Source organism: Bufo gargarizans, chromosome 1 (genome assembly GCF_014858855.1).
Source record: "Bufo gargarizans isolate SCDJY-AF-19 chromosome 1, ASM1485885v1, whole genome shotgun sequence".
Classification (NCBI taxonomy): Eukaryota; Metazoa; Chordata; class Amphibia; order Anura; family Bufonidae; genus Bufo; species Bufo gargarizans.
The window spans coordinates 490,934,184-490,954,138 of record NC_058080.1 but is presented as its reverse complement, the minus strand read 5'-3'; the positions used below and the strand labels follow the sequence as shown (position 1 = coordinate 490,954,138).

The 19,955-nt window shown below is 44.2% G+C and overlaps 1 protein-coding gene across 3 annotated transcripts in view; it reads left to right on the top strand.

Moving 5' to 3' along the window:
• The window catches only part of PCSK5 (proprotein convertase subtilisin/kexin type 5), a 437,218-nt gene that overhangs the window by 239,948 nt on the left and 177,315 nt on the right, over window positions 1-19,955 (top strand). For all 3 annotated transcript variants that reach the window (XM_044273909.1, XM_044273924.1, XM_044273916.1), the window contains exons 11-12: window positions 6,067-6,184; window positions 9,362-9,550. In XM_044273909.1, coding sequence (XP_044129844.1) covers window positions 6,067-6,184; window positions 9,362-9,550 — 307 coding nt within the window. The remainder of the gene's footprint in view (window positions 1-6,066; window positions 6,185-9,361; window positions 9,551-19,955) is intronic.

Below are 19,955 nucleotides of genomic sequence, written 5' to 3'. Positions count from 1 at the left end.
GGACTGTGTGGTTGGGACTGTGTCTTATCTCGCCTTAGTAACAACCAGATAAGACAACCCCATTAAGGAGATCAGCTGTGTATGAAGACTTAGTGGCAATTCTCCATGGGAAAATAATCACTAGAGCCATCTTTTGGAAGTGGCTCCCTATGAGTCAAAGTCTGACATTTTAACAAACCTTGAATCATAGGGAGACACTTCCAAAAGATGGCACTAGTGAGACAGTTCTCTTTCACTGAGAGATACTTCTTTGCATCTGTATTTGCTCAGTAGCCTTACTGCTAATAGATTGAGTACTCAGTAGCTCACTAACAATTGTGTATATGTCTACATATTAGAAGTCTATTGATAATGATGGTGTTCCCACCACACTTCCGTAGTTCTTGAAGAGGATTGGGGTGTAGCTGTCCTGAACTGTTATGTCTACATAGTGATGAGAGTTTCCTACACAGGGGCCTTTTTCACCATCTCACCACAGCAGAAGCTAACACTTTACATGCTTGTTCACTGAGGTGGTCCCAGACTTAAATACCCACAGCTGCATACCTGACCGTGCACGCCAGAGCTTTGAACCATTAAATACTGACAGATGTCTGGACATCCTTTCTGGTTATGTTACTTATTGTTTTGAGCATTGTCTTTCAGAACCTGTGCCTATATGTGATTTTAGGTCACAAAGCCAAGATCAGTGAGTAGACCCAAATGTTATTTTTAAACAGGACAATTGCAGCCCCAAACAAACACTAATCAACAGTATACAAGTCAATCAGCACTAATTTAATGGGCCATTTCACACGATTTGATACACAATGATTTTTGGTTCCATTTTTGTGTTTGTTGGCACATTTACATTGGCCAGATATCAGGAACATGTGTTCATACGTCCAATCATCTCAAAGTGCAAAAGGGGCCCTAGGCCCCTAGACACAACTCTGCTTAATGGGCCTGAAATGTAACTTAAGCTTGGATACTGTACCTTTTTATACAGTTTACTAGTATTGTGACGTTAGTGTGTCCCTTTACCCAGGATTTATAGGGAAGAGAATAAAAAGAAGCACTTAGGAAACATTCTCATAATCTGTTTGTTAACAACTTAAAATGGTTTTCCAGGAGTAAAAAAATTGATAAAGATAGGCCATTGATGTTTTATCATGGGGGTCAATTCCATTCAGACCACCTCCAATCAGTAGAAAGAAGGAGAATTGGGCTGAGCTGCAGAAAACATTGAAGAGGCACCACATTCCAGCAGGGGCCATGGCCCCTTTGTTCTCCGGATCAACTGGTATTCTGGGGGTCATACCCCGACCAATTAAACATTGATCCAAAGGATAATTTGTCAGTTTACATTTATATAAATATTACCTTTTGCCTTTGATGTTTGTACTCTTTCAAATATAGCATAATAATACAACATGTTTACTTTATTGGAATCTGGGCAACTACAGTATCTAGTGGGTGGCAGGATTATGGTGAGACAAGGAAACTTTTCAGTAAGTCTTGGCGCAATATCAGAGGATGGCTGGGAATAAAGGGATCCTTATGTTGTACACCCCTTTGGCATAATTACCACTTACACGTCTTAGATGAATTAGTAGGGGATCAGTATTGGCAAAAGAATAATATTTTTTATCTTGCACAGGTGGTGAGGAAAGGAGATATACTTCCGTTTTTGGATTTAGCACAAATAGAGAATATAACAAATTTATCATGGTTTAGGTACTTTCAGCTTTGTTCGACACTTTCTAATCTTGAAGAAAAATCTTTGCTAGATATAGATATTTCTACACCTTTAAATGGATTAATGGGGGATTTATGTCACAACATTGAGATTGTACAACTTTATAAATTATTATATACTATTATATTATAGTAAGGCTAGTTTCACACTAGCGGCAGGGGACTCCGGCAGGCTATTCTGGCGGGTGAACAGCCTTTCGGATCCATCCTGACGCTCCGTCCCCATTGACTATATAACTCCGCCCCCACCCCATTAGTTACATTATGAATTAATAATTGGGAGAGACCTCCCCGGTTTCCCGTCACTGTGGCCTGAGGCGAGAACCATTGATACCCATGGGGCAGGAGCAACCCAAATAGAATGGCCTTGCTCAGGGGGGAAACTGGGAACCTGAGACCAAAGGGCCAGCAGTAGGGATGGCCGCCACTGCGGGGGAAGGGTAGGAGCCAACCCCACTGAATGTAATGGTGGGAGACGTGGAGGTTTTGCTGCCGGGTCCGGCATTGGCAGACCTCAACGTCTCTGGAGAAAATTTTGGTACAGCACAGCACCAGGACCTGACTCTGTCTCGGGACTGGGAAAATGTGGTAGTAGTTGAGGGTGAGCCGCAACAACTGGGGGACGAGTCTATGTTCCCCCATTTTGTGGTTCAACAGGAGATGCTGTACCGGGTAAATCAACTACGGGGTGAGCATATTGAACAGTTGGTGGTGCCCAAGACGTATCGCAAGCTCGTGTTGGAGTTAGCTGGGCCAGCAGAAAACGCAAGACCGGATTCTACAGCAGTGTGTTCAGAGAGGTGGAAGAGTATTGCAAGTCTTGCCTAACCTGCCAGATAACCAGCCCCCAGCCACATTTCCGTAGTCCCCTGTTCCCTCTCCCAATTATTGATAGTTACGGACAACCGTCTATCACCCGCAAACGGAAGGCCTGGTATAAAGGTTTAATCAAACGTTGAAAAACATGTTAAAGAGGGTGGTGTCTAAGGATGGAAGGAATTGAGATCTTCTACTGCCCTAAATCATGTTCACAGTGCGAGAGGTACCCCAGGCCGCTACTGGGTTCTCGCCCTTCGAACTACTGTATGGCCGACATTCACGTGGTTTGTTTGACATAGCCAAAAAGGTGTGGAAACAACAACCCACGCCGCATAAAAGTGTGATTGTGTATGTCACTCGGATGCAAGACCGGATGGAGATAGTGTTGCTGGTGGTTAAGGAACATATGGAGGCAGCCCAGTGAGCCCAGAGTAGGGTCTATAATCGCCAGGCTCGGGTTTAATATTTTAACCCGGGAGATATGGTTTAGGTTCTGGTGCCAACGGTGGACATTAAGTTCCTGGCTAGGTGGCAGGGTCCCTACAAAGTGCTCTAAAAAGTTGGAGAGGTTACTTACAAGGTACTCCAGCCTGGGTGGAGAAAGCTGGAGCAGGTGTACCATGTAAACTTACTGAAACCGTGGAAAGATAGGGAGACCAGTACGGGCAACAGCCCCCGGCCGGTTTTCTGGGGGTAGAGTTTCCAGCCCCAAGGCCTGATACGAGGGAAGCAGTTGACACAGTAAAGATTGCTGACAACCTGTCCTCTAAACAGACTCAGGAGGCCAGGGAGTTCGTCAGCAGGAACACGGATGTGTTTTCGGACCTCCCTGGACGCACTTCTATCATCCAACATGACATTGTCACTGAGCCTCAGGCCAGAATCGGGTGGAAATCATACCGGGTGCCTGAGTCGCGGTGACAAGCCATCTCAAAAGAAGTGCAGCTGATGTTACAGCTGGTTGTCATCGAGGAGTAAAAAAGTGAAAGGGCCAGTCCGATAGTCTTAATACCCAAGCCGGACGGGGCGTTGCGATTCTGTAACGACTTCCGGAAACTTAATGAGGTTTCCAAGTTTGACGCATATTCCATGCCTCGATTGGATGAGCTTATTGAGAAGTTAGGCCAAGCCCGGTATTTTTCTGTTTTGGACCTAACCGAAGGGTACTGGCAGGTACCCTTGACAAAGGCTGCCAAGGAGAAAACAGCTTTCATTACACCAGAAGGGCCGTATCAGTACAAGGTCTGGTCTACATGGCATTCCCACCACGTTTCAAAGGCTAATGGACATTGTACTCCGTCCACATCATCGGTATGCTTCGGCGTACCTGGATGATATCGTTATCCACAGTACCGACTGGGAAAGTCACCTACCTAAAGTACAGTCTGTAGTGGACTCCCTTAGGGAGCCTGGCTTAACCGCTAACCCAAAAAAGTGTGTGATAGGGTTAGAAGAGACCAAGTACCTGGGAGCGGAGTTATCAAACCTCAGGTGCACAAAATTGAGGCAATTCAGAATTGGCCCTGACCTGTCACTACTCGGCAAGTAAAGTCGTTATTGGAAATGGTGGGATACTATATGAGGTTTGTTCTGCACTTTGCCACAATGGCCGCACCATTGACAGGCCTTTTGAAGGGACGCAAGTCATTGACGGTCCACTAGAATGAGCAGGTGGAAAAGGCTTTCTCCGCTTTGAAGTCGGCCCTGTATGGGTCCCCGGTTTTGGTGACGCCCGACTTCAAAAGGCAGTTTATAGTACATACCGATGCCTCCGAGGTGGGTCTCAGCATTGTACTGTCTCAGGAGGTCAACGGGGAGGAGCATCCCATTGTTTTCCTCAGCCGGAAGCTTTTCCCAGCCACTTTCCCCAGGTATAGTATAGTGGAGAGAGAGTGCCTCCGCTATTATTTGTTGGGGAGAATGTTTTGTCTGGTGACCGACCACTCCCCTCTCAAATGGATGAGCCAGGCCAAGGACAGAAATGCCCGGGTCACCCGGTGGTTTCTGTCTTCGCAAAATTTCACATTTTCAGTGGAACACAGGGCAGCCCGGTTACTAGATAACGCGGATGCCCTGTCCCGGGTACACTGTTTAATGTGTGTCCATCCCCTCAGAGTTGAACAAGGGGGAGAGGTATGTAGGAAGGAACAAGGGGCCATCATTGATGGTCAGTACGTGCCACCGAGGTTCCTGGCCTTGGTTAGGTAAGAGCCTTTTTGTTTTCCTGAAGTGTCATTATTGCAGATTGCAGTCTGACACTTCAGCTGTTTAGTATAGCTGTAAAGCTGATTCGGGACGGCTCTTACTGGGAGTAGCCAAAGTGCTGGGTGGGTGGCTACTTCCCACGTTCCAGGCCGGATCTTGGCAGGCTTATAAAAGCAGTCAGCACTATAAGGTGGTGTGGATTTTCCTCTATCTGACAGTAAAGCTGTGGAGTTCTCTAGGCTAAAGACTGCAAATAGGCAAGAGGCCCGCCTGGAAGCCTGCCAGTGAACTGTTCTGTGGCTGAGCATTCAGCCAGGTGTGAACCGACACCTAGGATTCCAGGTGAACATTGTTTTGTTTTTGCTGTGTGTGAACAACCACCAAGACTTTTATGTTTTGCTGAGTGTGAATAAAACGCTGAAGTTTGATTTACAACCTGGTTGCTTGCCTCTATACTGTGTGCACTAACCTGTCTACCAGAGCAAATCCACACAAAAGATACAGGCAGATGATTGGGAAAATATATTGTCTAATTTAAGATTAGTGTCTCACAATTTTAACCACGTTTTGGTTCAATTTAATATTTTACATAGAGTTTATGTTACGCCATTATGGCTTAATAAATGTTGTTTGAGAAATACATCTAATTGTCCACGGTGTGATTCATCTGGGGCTAATTACTTGCACATGTTCAGGTTTTGTACAGACCTAAAGGAGTATTGAGGAGCCATTGACACGGTTATTACCAAAAAATTTAAAGTAGTGATCCCTTTTATGGTTGAATGCTGGATATTGGGTGATCTCTCTAAGGTAAACTGCCATAAAGTTAAAAAGATTATTTTGTTAAAAAGTAATGTTTTTGGCAAGGCTTTTGATTACACGGGTCTGGTTTTCGGAATACACCAAATGTAACTACATGGCTAAACTTGGTCAATAAGATAAAGAGATATGAGAAGGTTCTTTATAAACAAAGAAATATAGAGGAAAAATGGACTAAGATATGGGGTGCTTGAAAATATTACTCTTCCCGCCTTAACTCCTTATTTCGAGAGACGCATCGCTAAGGGGAGGGTGGGAGGGAGGGGATTATGGGTGGGGGTTAAAAACAAAGAAAAGTAATAATGATGGCGATATGTATATGTATGTAAAATAATTGTTTGATTCTTAATAACATTTTGGGGGGAAAAATATAGCATAATAATACATTTGAGTATCTCAGGAGGAAACACCTTACTCAGAAAAATGTTTGCTTTGCTGACCCTTACAAACTACTACATGGATTATCTTTGTTTCCCTACACAACAGTGAGCCATCTATATGGATTTGGCTTGATGGATGCTGAAGCCATGGTGATAGAGGCAGAGAAATGGACAACGGTCCCTGCACAGCACATTTGTGTTGAAAACACAGACCGCCAGATCAAGTAATATGTCACATATTTTATGTATTTCTTTACTAATGGCATCTATTCATACCCTTATTTTTATAAAATCAGTTTTCTAGTGAGCAACATTTGTTTGCCCGACCTACAGATGTATAATTGAATTAATTGCTGCAGATCTTGTTACCCTATATTTGTACAATCAAGATGTCATATGTGTGGCATTAGTGTGTGGAAGCTGGATATACAATGCTTTTGGAAAGTCTTCAGACCCTTTCACTTTTCACATTTTGTTATGTTAAAAAAGTTTTTTCCTCATCATTCTGCGCTCAATACCCCATAATGAGAAGGTGAAAACAGAATGTCAGAAAACTTTGCTAATTTATTGAAAAAGAAAAATGTAAGGCTACTTTCACACTGACGTTTCTGGATCCGCTTGTGAGATCCGTTTCAGGGCTCTCACAAGCGACCCAAAACGGATCAGTTCAGTCCCAATGCATTCTGAATGGATAAGGATCCATTCAGAATGCATCAGTTTGGCTGCGTTTGGTCTCCGTTCCGCTTTTGATGCAGACACCAAAACGCAGCTTGCAGCATTTTGGTGTCCGCCTGACGATGCGGAGCCGAACAGATCCGTTTTCACTGCCACAATATGGTGCCATTGAAAACGGTTCCGTTCCCCATTGACTTTCAATGTAAGTCAGGACAGATCCGTTTTGACTCAGACTTTTTTTTAAAGAATAATGCAAATGGATTGGTTATTAAAGTTTACAAGCGTTTGCATTATCAGTGCGGATCCGTCTGTGCAGATACAAGACTGATCCGCACCGAACGCAGGTGTCAAAGTAGCCTTAATCTTGCATTGGCATAAGTATTCAGACCCTTTACTTAGTACTTACTGTACTTGAAGCACCTTTGGCAGTGATAACTGTCTCCAGTCCTCTTGGGTATGATGCACACAATTTGGGGATTTTCAGATCTCTTCAGAGATGTTTGATTGGGTTCAGTTCAGGGCTCTGGCAGAACCACTCAAGGACATTCACAGGGTTGTCCCTAATGCATTCCTGTGTTGTCTTGGCTGTGTTCTTACCCTAAGTTCACACCTGAGCGTTTTACAGCGCGTTCAAACGCGCTGTAAAACGCTCAACACATGAAAACCAATGCTTCCCTATGGGAATGGTTCTCACCTGGGCGTTTTACAGCGCGTACGATCGCGCTGTAAAACGCCCGACGCATAATCAAGTACTTGAGCTTCTTTGGGGCGTTTTGACGCGCGTTTGTGGCCATAGGACACTGCAGTCAATGACACAAACGTGCGTCAAACGCGAGTTTACTATTACAAAAAACGCGCATAAAAACGCGTGACAAAAACGCGCGTAAAACGCGCGTTTGAGAAACGCTCAGGTGTGAAAGCAGGGTTAGGGTCACTGTCTTGTTGAAAGGTGAAGCTTTGGCCCGGTCTGAGGTCCAGAGCACCCTGGATCAGGTCTTCATTAAGAATATATCCGTACTTTGCTCCATTCAGCTTTCCTTAAACCCTGACAAGTCTCCCTTCCCCAGCCGCTGAAAAAAAAAAAACACAGCATGATGTTGCCACCACCATGGTTTACTGTAGGTACTTTCTGGTTTCCTCAAAACATGATGCTTAGAATTGAGGCCAAAAAGTTATTGGTCACCTCTCTTACCAAGGCCCTTCTCCCATGATTACTTAGTTTAGTGGGGAAGCCAGCTGTAGGAAGAGTCCTGGTTGTTTTAAACATCTTCCTTTTAGGAATTATGGAGGCCACTGTGCTCTTGGGAAACTTCAGTGCAGCACAGATTTTTTTTCCCCTCCAGATCAGTGCTTCCAGACAGTCCTGTCTCTGGCCTCTTTCCTTCTCATAGCTTGGTTTTTGCTCTGATGCGTATTGTCAGTTGTGAGACCTTATATAGACAGACTGTATCTTTCCAAATCATGTCCAGTCAACTGAATTTACCACAGGTGAACTCCAATCAAGGTGCAGAAACATCTCAAATATGATGAAGAGAAATGGGTTGTCCCCAGAGCGAAATTTCAATGTCATAGCAAAGGGTCTGAATACTAATGTCCATGTGAAATGTTAGTTTTTCCTTTTAAATATATTAACAAAAACTTCTAAAATTTGGTTTTAAGTTTTCCATTATTGAGTGCAGATTTATGGGATGAAAACTTGATTTTTTTATTTTGACACAAGGTCGCAATATACTGTAACAAAATGTGAAAGGGTCTGAAGACTTTACGAATACACTGTAATGCTTTTGAAGAAACCATTATCATCCTCTTAACAAGATCGTGAATTAGACGTCTATGATGGCAGTAAATAGACTGGTTCTCTCCACTGTTCTGTTAATACACATTCTGACAGTAATGACAATGGCAGCTGAGCTACAATGACCTTACTAACAGTATTTATGCCTTACCTTCGCTCTATACCCACCTGTTGTATATGTATATGTTAATAGGTGGCATGTATTTTGATAACTTATCTACCTTTTGGGCTCTCTCTCTCTCTGAATGAAATGGTAAAAGTAATCTGTATATCCCAGAAATGGTGACCACACTTTTATTAACTAGTTACCACTACTCTTAGTCCAGCATTTTACACCAAACACCATTTATTCCCCAAGACATGCATTAGACAACAGTAATGTGGAATCCATATTATGCATATATTGGACAATCAGTGCCTTTGCCTCCACTTTAAAGTGATGGATGTGCAATCACCTCATGATCAGTGTGGTCTGAACTCTGGGACTGGACTGAGAATGAAGTGGCTGCAGTGCCTTTTACCCATCTCTGTTTTTCCCCTGCAGATCAGTGCCCTAGCCACTGGCTGTTCAGGGAACCGCAGTGCCACCCCACCCAAGTGGATGAGGCCAGCGGCAGTCTGCTACCCAGTCAGGTGACCAGGAGTGCTGCTTTGCTTTGAAGACATAGAAGAGAATGCAGTCATAAAGCAGCATTTCGTCCCCTTCATTCTCTCTATCAATAGGTTCTCAGAGTTTGCATCCCACCTCTCATAATGTGATGGCATATGCTGGCGATATACTATTACTTTCTAAAACAGGAAAAGCTTTACTGCTACAATGAAGATGCTGCACACTAAGCGTAGCTGCATACGCCAAACACGCAATGTGATGCTTGTGACAAATATAGGAGTGATATCTTCATGTTCTTCTGTAATACTTTATCTTATATAGGACGATTAGACCAGACAATGTGGTACGTTCCGTGTACAAAGCCACAGGATGTGCTGACAACGTCAATCACCATGTCATTTACCTGGAACATGTGGTCGTACGTATCACAATTACACACCCACGCAGAGGAGACCTGGCTATCTATCTGACATCTCCTTCAGGCACCAGATCACAGCTGTTAGCTAACAGGTAGGCTCTTGTCATGGGTGAATGTATGCATGAAACAAGTTGGTTTAGATCTGTTTTGGTACATTAATACACTTATTGGCAGTAAGTAGTTGGCTTTATGTTTCCACCATCATCACAGGTAAGTCGTTTCATCATTTCTTTAATCAGATGGTATTTGTTGTACTTACAGTGCCTTCAAAAAAAGTATTCATGCCCCTTGAACTTTGCTCCATGAGATTTTCAGAGCTTGGGGTATTTTTTTGTAACCTAACCCTGCTCTACACTTCTCCACAACTTTATCCTTGACCTGGTTTTCATGATGCTGTTTGATCCCTAATGTCCACTAACAAACCTCTGAGGCCTTCACAGAACAACTGTAGTTCTACGGAGAATACATTGCACACAGGTGGACTCTATTTACTAATTAGGTGACTTCTGAAGACAATTGGTCACACTGGATTATATTTAGGGGTATCAGACTACAGGGGGCTAAATACAAATGCAGGCCACACAGAATTTTATTTATTAAAAATGTTGAAAGCCATGTACCATTTTCTTTTCACTTCACACATACTTTCTACTTTCTGTTAGTCTATCACATAAAATCCCAATAAAATACATTTCATGGGTGTAACGTAAAAAATGTGGAGTTCAAGGGATATCAATACGTTCTCAAGGCATTGTAGTTATAATTCACTCACTCAAAACGTTGCGTAACAATGTCTTTTATCACTTATCTTGTCCCGAGTTACATCCTGTATTATAGTCTAGGGCTGCATTTACAATTCTACTGGTTGTTTTAGGAAACAGTCAACAAGCTTGTAGACCAGCACATTCCTAACAGCTTTGAGGGGTTTATGTAATGCAAAGGGTGTGTCATATTCACAGCATTTATTTTTACATTTAGAGCATGGAAAGTTGTTGTCCAACGTAAATAGCCAGATGATAGATAAATCACTCAATCCCACCTTATGCCTTATGTTACCACCCACTGCCTTCCATGTGTCCAGAAATCGCCCACCTGCACTTTCTCTTTTCATCCTGGCAACAAAACGGGCGGCACATGCGCATCACAAGGACGAGGTTGGAGTGGTGTAAGGAATAACAAACTGTGCTTGCGCATGATGAAAGCATCAGTGTGCAGGCATGCGATTTGGTTAAGTTTGAGGCAATAGGATAGCTGTCAATCACAAAAGTAGTATTAGGTGACTATTGGAATGAGGGAGAAGACATCAGACTCATCTCTGCCACATTATGTGCATCAAGCTCATCTTTTCTCATTTACATGTGACGCAGAAAAGTTTGCTGGGTTGATTTAAAGGTACTGAGTCATCAATCACAACCTATTTTACACTGATAGAAATGTATAAAACAGATATTGACTATAATTAGTTTAGGGTGTGAATAGAGTGTGACGGGTTCCCTTTAAAAACGTTTTTTCATAGGCTGACTGACAAAGCTCAATTATCCGGAAACAAGCTGTTCGTTCCTGATAAATGCCTGATCGTTAAGCAGGGGTAGATCTGCATTTACATGCAGTAATCATCCTCTCTGTACTGGAATGTACTGGAGCGATCGCTCGTCCCTATTCTGGTTCATTGATCACCAGCAGCAGATTCCTGTTTCTGCAAGAAAATCTGCTACCAGCAAATAATGATTCGCAGCCCATGTAATCGCCAATTTACACATTAATTGCCATAGATGACTGTCTCATGTTACTTAAGAATGGGTTTTCTGAAGATCCTTTTTTTGCTGAGAGCAGATATTTTAGGTGGTAGAGCAATTTATAACTTAGAACACTTTACGCTATTGTGCTTAGAGGGCAGCTCTTGTGCACACTTGGGCCTCCTGCACACGAACCGCAAAACACGGATGCCGCCCGTGTGCCTTCCACAATTTGCGGAATGGAACAGACGTCCCATTATAGAAATGCCTATTCTTGTCCGCAAAAACAAACAAGAATAGGACATGATCTATAATTTTTGCAGGGCTACGGAACGGAGCAACGGATGGGGACAGCACACAGAGTGCTGTCCGCATCTTTTGCGGCCCCATTGAAGTGAATGGGTCCGCACCCGAGCCGCAAAAACTGCGGCTCGGATGCGGAATCAAACCACGGTCGTGTGCAAGAGGCCTTAAGCTGTGTTATCCACTGCCCTTGTTATTAGCTACGGGTGCACGTATCATATAATCTTTATATCTTCCGCATGCCATAGCAAGCTCTGCTATGTTCTTCATGACGTTGGATTGTCAGGTGTACCCACAGGCAATATCAAACCATCAGATGTGATTCATCACACTATGGCACTGCATTTGAAGATAATACTCTACCTTACTACAAAAATTTACCATTCTTGTTCCAACCACTGACAGTAACTATCGCTCATGTACTCATTTTAAAATTTCCTGTGTAGCACGTGCATTGCTCAGGAATGCTTTCATGAATAGAAAACAAGAGTCAGTAGTTCACCAGATTCTTTTCTGGTCATTACATTACATCTTCACAGTTTTGCCTAATCCCATCTACTGTACATCAAAAGAAACATCTGCTTTGTCAAAGACACATGAATCATGGATAAAATCTGATACTGTATCTAACAGAAATCACTATTGATTGATGTCGTTTTAGTGTTATACTCCTCATTATCTGTCACTTGATAGAACATGTTCCTCTGCATTAATATATAACTAAACAAGAACTATAAAAGATTTGAACTTTCATGTGAATGATCGCTTCTTTTATATATTTTGACATATTTCACTCCACCTAGCTTGGGATAGTTTCACACTAGCACTTAAGATCCAGCAAGGAAACATCCTGCAGGATCTCTCTGCATTGCTGGAAGCTTAAAGAGGACCTTTCACCTGTAAAAACAATGTGAACTAAGTATGCTGACATGTAGAGCGGCGCCCGGGGATCTCACTGCACTTACTATTATCACTGGGCGCCGCTCCGTTCTCCTGCTATGCCCTCCGGTATCTTCGGTCACTAAGTTATGGTAGGCGGAGTCTGCCCTTGTCCTGTGGGCGTCTCCTTCTCCTAGGCTGCAGCGCTGGCCAATCGCAGCACACAGCTCACAGCCTGGTACCGGAGGGTATAGCGGGAGAACGGAGCGGCGCCCGGGGATAATAGTAAGTGCAGTGAGATCCCCAGGCGCCGCTCTCTATGTCAGCACACTTAGTTCACATTGTTTTTACAGGTGAAAGGTCCTTTTTTAAGGCCCCTTTCACACGGGAGAGTATTCCGCACGGGTGCAATGCGTGATGTGAACGCATTTCACCCGCACTGAATCTGGACCCATTAATTTCTATGGGGCTGTGCACATGAGCTGTGATTTTCACGCAACGCAGGCACCATAGAAGTGAATGGGGCCACAGATGCGGTGCGATTTTCACGCATGGTTGCTAACTGACGATCGGGCTGGGGACCCGATCTGTATTATTTTCCCTTATAACATGGTTATAAGGGAAAATAATAGCATTCTGAATACAGAATGCAAAGTAAAATAGTGATGGAGGGGTTAAAAATACAAAAAAATTAACTCACCGAGTCCACTTGATCGCGTACTTGCGAATCTCTGTCTTCTTCTGTAATGTTGAGCTGCCGGCTAAGGACCTGTGGTGACTTCACATCACATGGTCCAATCACATGGTCGCTCACCATGGTGATGAACCATGTGATTGGACCATGTGATTAGCACAGTGACGTCACCACAGGTCATTTGCCAGGTCCTGAAGATAGAACAGAGACCGGCAGCTATGGAGCAGGTAAGTTAACTTTTTTTATTTTTTAACCCCTCCATCCCTAATTTACTTTTTATTCTGTATTAAGAATGCTATTATTTTCCCTTATAACTATGTTATAAGGGAAAATAATAAAATCTACACAACACCTAACCCAAACCTGAACTTCAGTGATGAAGTCCGGGTTTGGGTTTGGGTCTGGGTACAAAACATGGTGCTTTTTCTCACACACGTGCAAAACACATTAAAACGCTTTGCACTTGCGTGGAAAAATCGTGCATTTTACCGCAATGCACCCGCATCTTAATGGGGCCTCACACGCCACGCTCGTGTGAAAGAGGCCTTAGGGTCAATGCACACGTCTGCAGTGTATTGCGGATCCGCAAATTGTGAGCAATTGCGGACAAGAATAGGACATGTTCTATTTTTTTCCGGAGCCACGGACCGGAAGTTTGGGGCCGCGCTCCAGAAATGTGTGTGCTGGCCGCATCGATTCCTGCCCTATAGAGAATGAATGGGTCCACACCCATTCCGCAATTATTACGGACGTGTCAATGGACAGTAAACAAATCAGTACGACCCCAGTAACTATAATGGAGACCGTCAGAGATCCGGCCGCAACCCATCAAATATGGCAGCGGCTTTCTTCCTGGCGATTCTCTGCATATTTGCCAGGTTTCTGCTGGATCATCGCCAGTCTCTATTATAGTTAATGGGGCCGGACGAAAAGGTTCAAGCAGAAAGATCCTGTATGCTGTTACCTGCCGAAACAGCCTGCCGGCGCCCTAGCACTAGTGTGAATCCAGCCTTACTTTGTATCCTGCTTGCCTTCACAATAGATGCACACCCTTGTATTCCCAGTACATTGCAATTCTAATTTTAGAAATGAAACCTATCTGACATTGATGGCATATCCTAGGGATATGCCATCAATGTCTGAAATGGGAATAGCCCTTTAAATCAGTATCAAGCATGAATAGAGTACAGAATGTAACCAAAACTGGTACAAAATTGGTCAACAAATATATATGTATATAAATATTCAAAATAGATAATTATGAAACAACATATATTTTTTTAAAGAGGACCTGTCACCATAAAATTCAAGGCAATCTGAAAGCACTATGTTATAGAGGAGGGGAAGCTGAGGGGATTGATATACAGTTTTGTGGGGAAATTGACACCTGTAATTTATACATTTATATCTTGGCATTTTCCACAGCTATGGGTACAGGCAGGAGGGGTTATCACTGATTGTGCATAGAGAGATAGCTCACTGATAACCCCTCCCTTCAAGTTCTACTGAATCTTTTCCCACAAAACTTTATATCAATCCACTCAGCTCCTCCTGCTCTATAACATGGCGCTTTCACATTGCATTGCATCTCATGGTGAGCAAAGACTTTTCAAAATAATCCCATTGAAGAAGGTAAATCACGGCAGTCGGCATTCCAAATAAATCCAGTACTTTAATACAGTTTATCCATGCAGCTAATAATACATGGCACATCACAGGAGCCTATGCTTCACATCACTCTGGCGCAACCTCAAGGCCTGCAATGATATGCTGTAATAAAGTACTAGATTTATTTGGAATGGCAAGTGCTTCTATGGGATTAATCTGATTTACCTCTAACTTCTGCATCTTGTTTTGCTACTGATAGACGCACCATTGACTTGGATTATCCTAGCACAACTGCTGAATGAGGCCATATGCCAATTAGTCAGCTGGTAGAATCCACTGCGTAGCCTGTAGCAGACAGCAAGTGGCACAAAAGCTGCTCTATACTGAAAACGCGGAGTGGGTGTCTCTTCCTTCTTAAGTAGGCCTTACATGTCAAATTGGAGCCCATATAATGTCATCTATGAAAAAAAAACTATAGAAATCTCTAATGTACCAGTGTAGCAAACCAATTTTGAATATAAAAAGGCAACAATTATATACTAAAATACTATCCAGGATACAAGGAAAATCAATAGAACAGAGTTTGCATACCTGGAGCAAATATAGAGACCCATAGGGATAGAGCTGTACAGGAAAATTGTAAGAAGACTAGCCAATAGCTATAATTGCAAATTTACAATGTAGTGCTAATAACTCCTTTCTCATTACCCCCATGTGTGAAGATCACTTATGTAACAGGGCACTCATTTTGTGTTCTGGAAACCATCATTTGCCCATAAATATTCTGGATGAAGGACATCAATCACACCAAAAGTACTTATTTTCTGCCACTTCTCAAATTAGTGTATTCTTCTGGAGCTATTATTTTTTATTAGTAGTCCTATGAAAGGGATCTTTGGGTTGCCTGTGGGCTTCCCATGTTAATTATTCCCTGTTGATATAAATTTTTATGCAACTCCATATCTACAATGCCCTGGGGGGGTTACATTTTGAAATGCACGTTCCTGGCTGAGGCTAAATGCAGATCTGATACTCTGGCTCTCATAGCTTCCAGGCCAAAGTAATATATGTGGTGGCTTCCCTAGGCTTACTAGTAGGTTAACAACAACTGTGGGAGGATGTAGCCCTTTTTCTACCTTAGGCTAGCTACCTAAGACTGGAAAGCCCCAATCTCCATGGGAGAAAAATCTAATAAAGAGCCCATTAGGATGATCTACAATAAAAATGTCATCACATTTTTTAAAGAAGCTCATCTTGTTACACGTAACATCCTAATACTGCTCCATCAGGAGACTTTTACCCACTCCAGGTCCCAAAACATTAAATGAGAAAATCAATGTGTATGTGTAAAACTCTTAGGATCATTTCATAATGGTGAGATGACACTATAGGGCAGGGGTGGCCAACCTGTGGCTCTTGAGCCGCATGCGGCTCTTTGCTTCATCAAGTGAGGCTCTAGCTGTGAAGCCGGGAAGCAGTCAGGCGGCTCACTCTCCACCCCATGCTCAGATCTCTTTTCCTGATCGGGCACTGTTACTACTTTGCAGTTCCAGCTCACTCTCCACTACATCCTGATGCACACAGTGTGAGAACGTAGTATGTTTAGACACGCACTATGACCTGACGTTGTGCTCATCAGGTCACAGTGGAGAGCTGGAGAGGGAAGAACTGAGCATGGGGGTCTGATCTAAGCATGGGAGGTTCTGATCTGAGTAATGGGGGTCTGATCTGAGCATGGGGGTTCAGATTTCAGCATCGGGGGTATTGTTTGAGCATGGGTTGGTCAGGTCTGAGCATGGGGGGGTCAGATCTGAGAAGGGGGAGATATGAGCATGGGGGGAGATATGAGCATTGGGGGGGGGGGGGGAGATCTGAGCACTGAGGGTCTGACACTGGGAGTCTGATTTGTGTTCCGAGCATTGGGGGTCTGATTTGGAGGTCTGATAAGGTTTGGGGATCCTATTTTAGGTCAGATGAGGATAAGGGATCCGATTTAGGCCTCTTTCACACTTGCGTTGTCCGGATCCGGCGTGTACTCCACTTGCCGGAAATTACACGCCGGATCTGGAGAAAACGCAAGTGAACTGAAAGCATTTGAAGACGGATCCGTCTTCAAAATGCGTTCAGTGTTACTATGACATCCAGGACGCTATTAAAGTCCTAGTTGCCATAGTAGTAGTGGGGAGCGGGGGAGCGGTATACTTACAGTCCGTGCGGCTCCCAGGGCGCTCCAGAATGACGTCAGCGCGCCCCATGCGCATGGATCACGTGATCCATGCGCTTGGGGCGCCCTGACATCACTCTGGAGCGCCCCGGGAGCCGCACGGACGGTAAGTATACTGCTCCCCCGCTCCCCACTACACTTTACCATGGCTGCCAGAACTTTAGCGTCCTGGCAGCCATGGTAACCATTCAGAAAAAGCTAAACGTTGGATCCGGCAATGCGCTGAAACTACGTTTAGCTTAAGGCCGGATCTGGATCAATGCCTTTCAATGGGCAATAATTTCGGATCCGGCCTTGCGGCAAGTCTTCCGGATTTTTGGCCGGAGCAAAAAGCGCAGCATGCTGCGGTATTTTCTCCGGCCAAAAAACGTTGCGGTCCGGAACTGAAGACATCCTGATGCATCCTGAACGGATTTCTCTCCATTCAGAATGCAATAGGATAAAACTGATCAGGATTCTTCCGGCATAGAGCCCCGACGACGGAACTCTATGCCGGAAGAAAAGAACGCAGGTGTGAAAGAGGCCTTAGGAGTCTGATCTGAGGTCTGATGAAAAAAATATTTTTCTTTTTTTCTCTGCTAATGAAAAATAAGACAGACCTCAGATCAGATGAAAAATCTTTTTATCTCTTATTTTTCTTTGTTAAAATCTTGGTGCATTTCGTAGGGCAAAAAAATACGGTGACTCGTGTGTAAATGTATAGCTTGTGGCTCCTGATGGTCATACTTTTTTTTGGGGGGGCTCTTTGTGTCTGTAAGGTTGGCCACCCCTGCTATAGAGTATAGCCACATGGGTGATATGCTACATATTACAAAATCTTGTGCAGTAGCAATACAATGAATATGTAAAAAAATATATTATTCACCTGCTGCAGGAAATGTCGGCCAAGGAATCCTCACAAAACTTTGACCTGCAGTGCAGATATTAAAGGGAATCTATCAGCTCCGAAACAACCCCCCAAACTAGAGTAAGCGATGTATAGTGTAAGTGATGCTGAGTCTGGTTATGTTATTTTTATCTTTATACTCGCATTCCAACACTGTGCTCCCCTAAACCAGCAGCAAAATGTATTGGGTGGACTCCCGCAGCGTCGGTGCAAGGACTTTTGCCAACACAAGCAGCAGCTGGCTTCTCCTCTGTGTGGTCCTGGTATCTTCTCTCTGCTTCAGACAATCGCTGTTTTAAGGACCGTATTTTTCGCCCTCTAAGACGCACCTAGGTTTTAGAGGAGGATAAAAAGAAATTTCTATTACACCTCAGTTCAGACCAGCAATCAGACCCCCAATGTTGATCAGACCTCAGATCAGACCCCCAATGCCTCAGATCAGACCCCCATGTCAGACATCAGCCCCCATCCATCAGCCCCCCATGTCAGCCATCATGCCCCCATGTCAGCCATTAGCCCCCCATATCAGCCATTAGCCCCACCCATCAGCCCCCATGTAAGCCATCATGCCCCCATGTCAGCCATCAGCCCCCATGTCACATTTATCCCCCTCCATGTCAAATCACCCCCCCTATGTCACATCAGCCCTCCATGTCACATTTCCCCCCTCCATGTCACATTTCTCCCCCTTCTTTTTACATAATCCCCTCTGTCACATCACCCCCATGACACATTTTTCCCCCCTGTCATATTTCTCCCCCTATGTCAACTTTCTCCCCCTCCATATCACATTTCACCCCCTCAATGTCACATTTCTCCCCCCTCCATCCATGTCACATTTCTCCCCCCTCCATCCATGTCACATTTCTCCCCCCTCCATCCATGTCACATTTCTCCCCCCTCCATCCATGTCACATTTCTACCCCCTCCATCCATGTCACATTTCTCCCCCTCCATCCATGTCACATTTCTCCCCCTCCATCCATGTCACATTTCTCCCTTCATGTCACATCATGATCACATCATGACCCCCTATTGTGTCACATTTCTCACCCCCATGGAACATCATCCCCCCCCCCCCCGGCCGGCCCTGCCCCCATCCCCATGTCACAGAACACAAACATTGTCCCCCCCTCCCATCATGTCATGGTCACCATCCCCCCTCCATTTATGATTGTTGTTTGTGTAATAATTTTTTTAACACATTTATGCCATGCGCTCTGGCGTAAGTGCACTCATCAGTGATCACCTACCCACCTGTCCTGCTGCTGAGGCAATCTGGCTGTGTGTGAGTCAGACTCACAGACACAGTGAGCTCCAGTCCCTGCTGCCGCCCGCTGCTGCTGCGCCACTCACATCCCCCTGACCTGACCCCGTGACCGTGTTGCCGTGCCCGTGCCACTCTGTGAGTGAGGGCCGGGCCGCACGGCATACGCAGGCTGGGGCGGGAGGCCAGCGGTGTGCGGCACAACTCACAAGTAAGTGATAAAAAGAAAAAAAAAAGAAGGTTAATTTTTCCGCCCTCCCCCAGGGTGCGCCCTAAGGCAGCCGCTTTTTCTGCCTTATGATAGCATCGGCCCTGGACTCCCGTGCTCATTTACTTAATGGAGAGGACTCCTCTTGTTTAATTTTACTGCTGGTTTATTGTAGCATAGCATCATAATGCAATGAGAATGAAGATAAAAATGACATAACCAGACTCAGTACCACTGACACTATACACAGCTTACTTCAGTTTAGAGGGTGTTTTGGATCTGACAAGATTCCCTTTTAAACTGCAGCACTTCAATTTATGAAGCAAATTTCCGCCACGGTTTTGCCCTGCAATGGGTGAAATCTGCAGAAAATCTCCTGCAAAATCAATGTCAAAATCCGCATGTACCTAGTACAGGTTTTGCACTGAATTTTTGCATTTTTCCTGCAGATGCACAGCATAATGTGTGGTGTATTTTCTGCACTAAATAAGTACCCTTACAGTACACTTCTTACGAAAAACCTTTTAAAGGACAACTCACACAGTTTTTTGGAATGGTTGACAGCCCTGCTATGTATAAAAAGTTGCTGTGCTAATAGTTTCAGTAATGCTGTGACATCCCTGGTAACATTTTTTAAAACAGATCTGTCACTACACCTCCCCTGTGAACAGTAAAGTCAGAAAGAGGAGAGA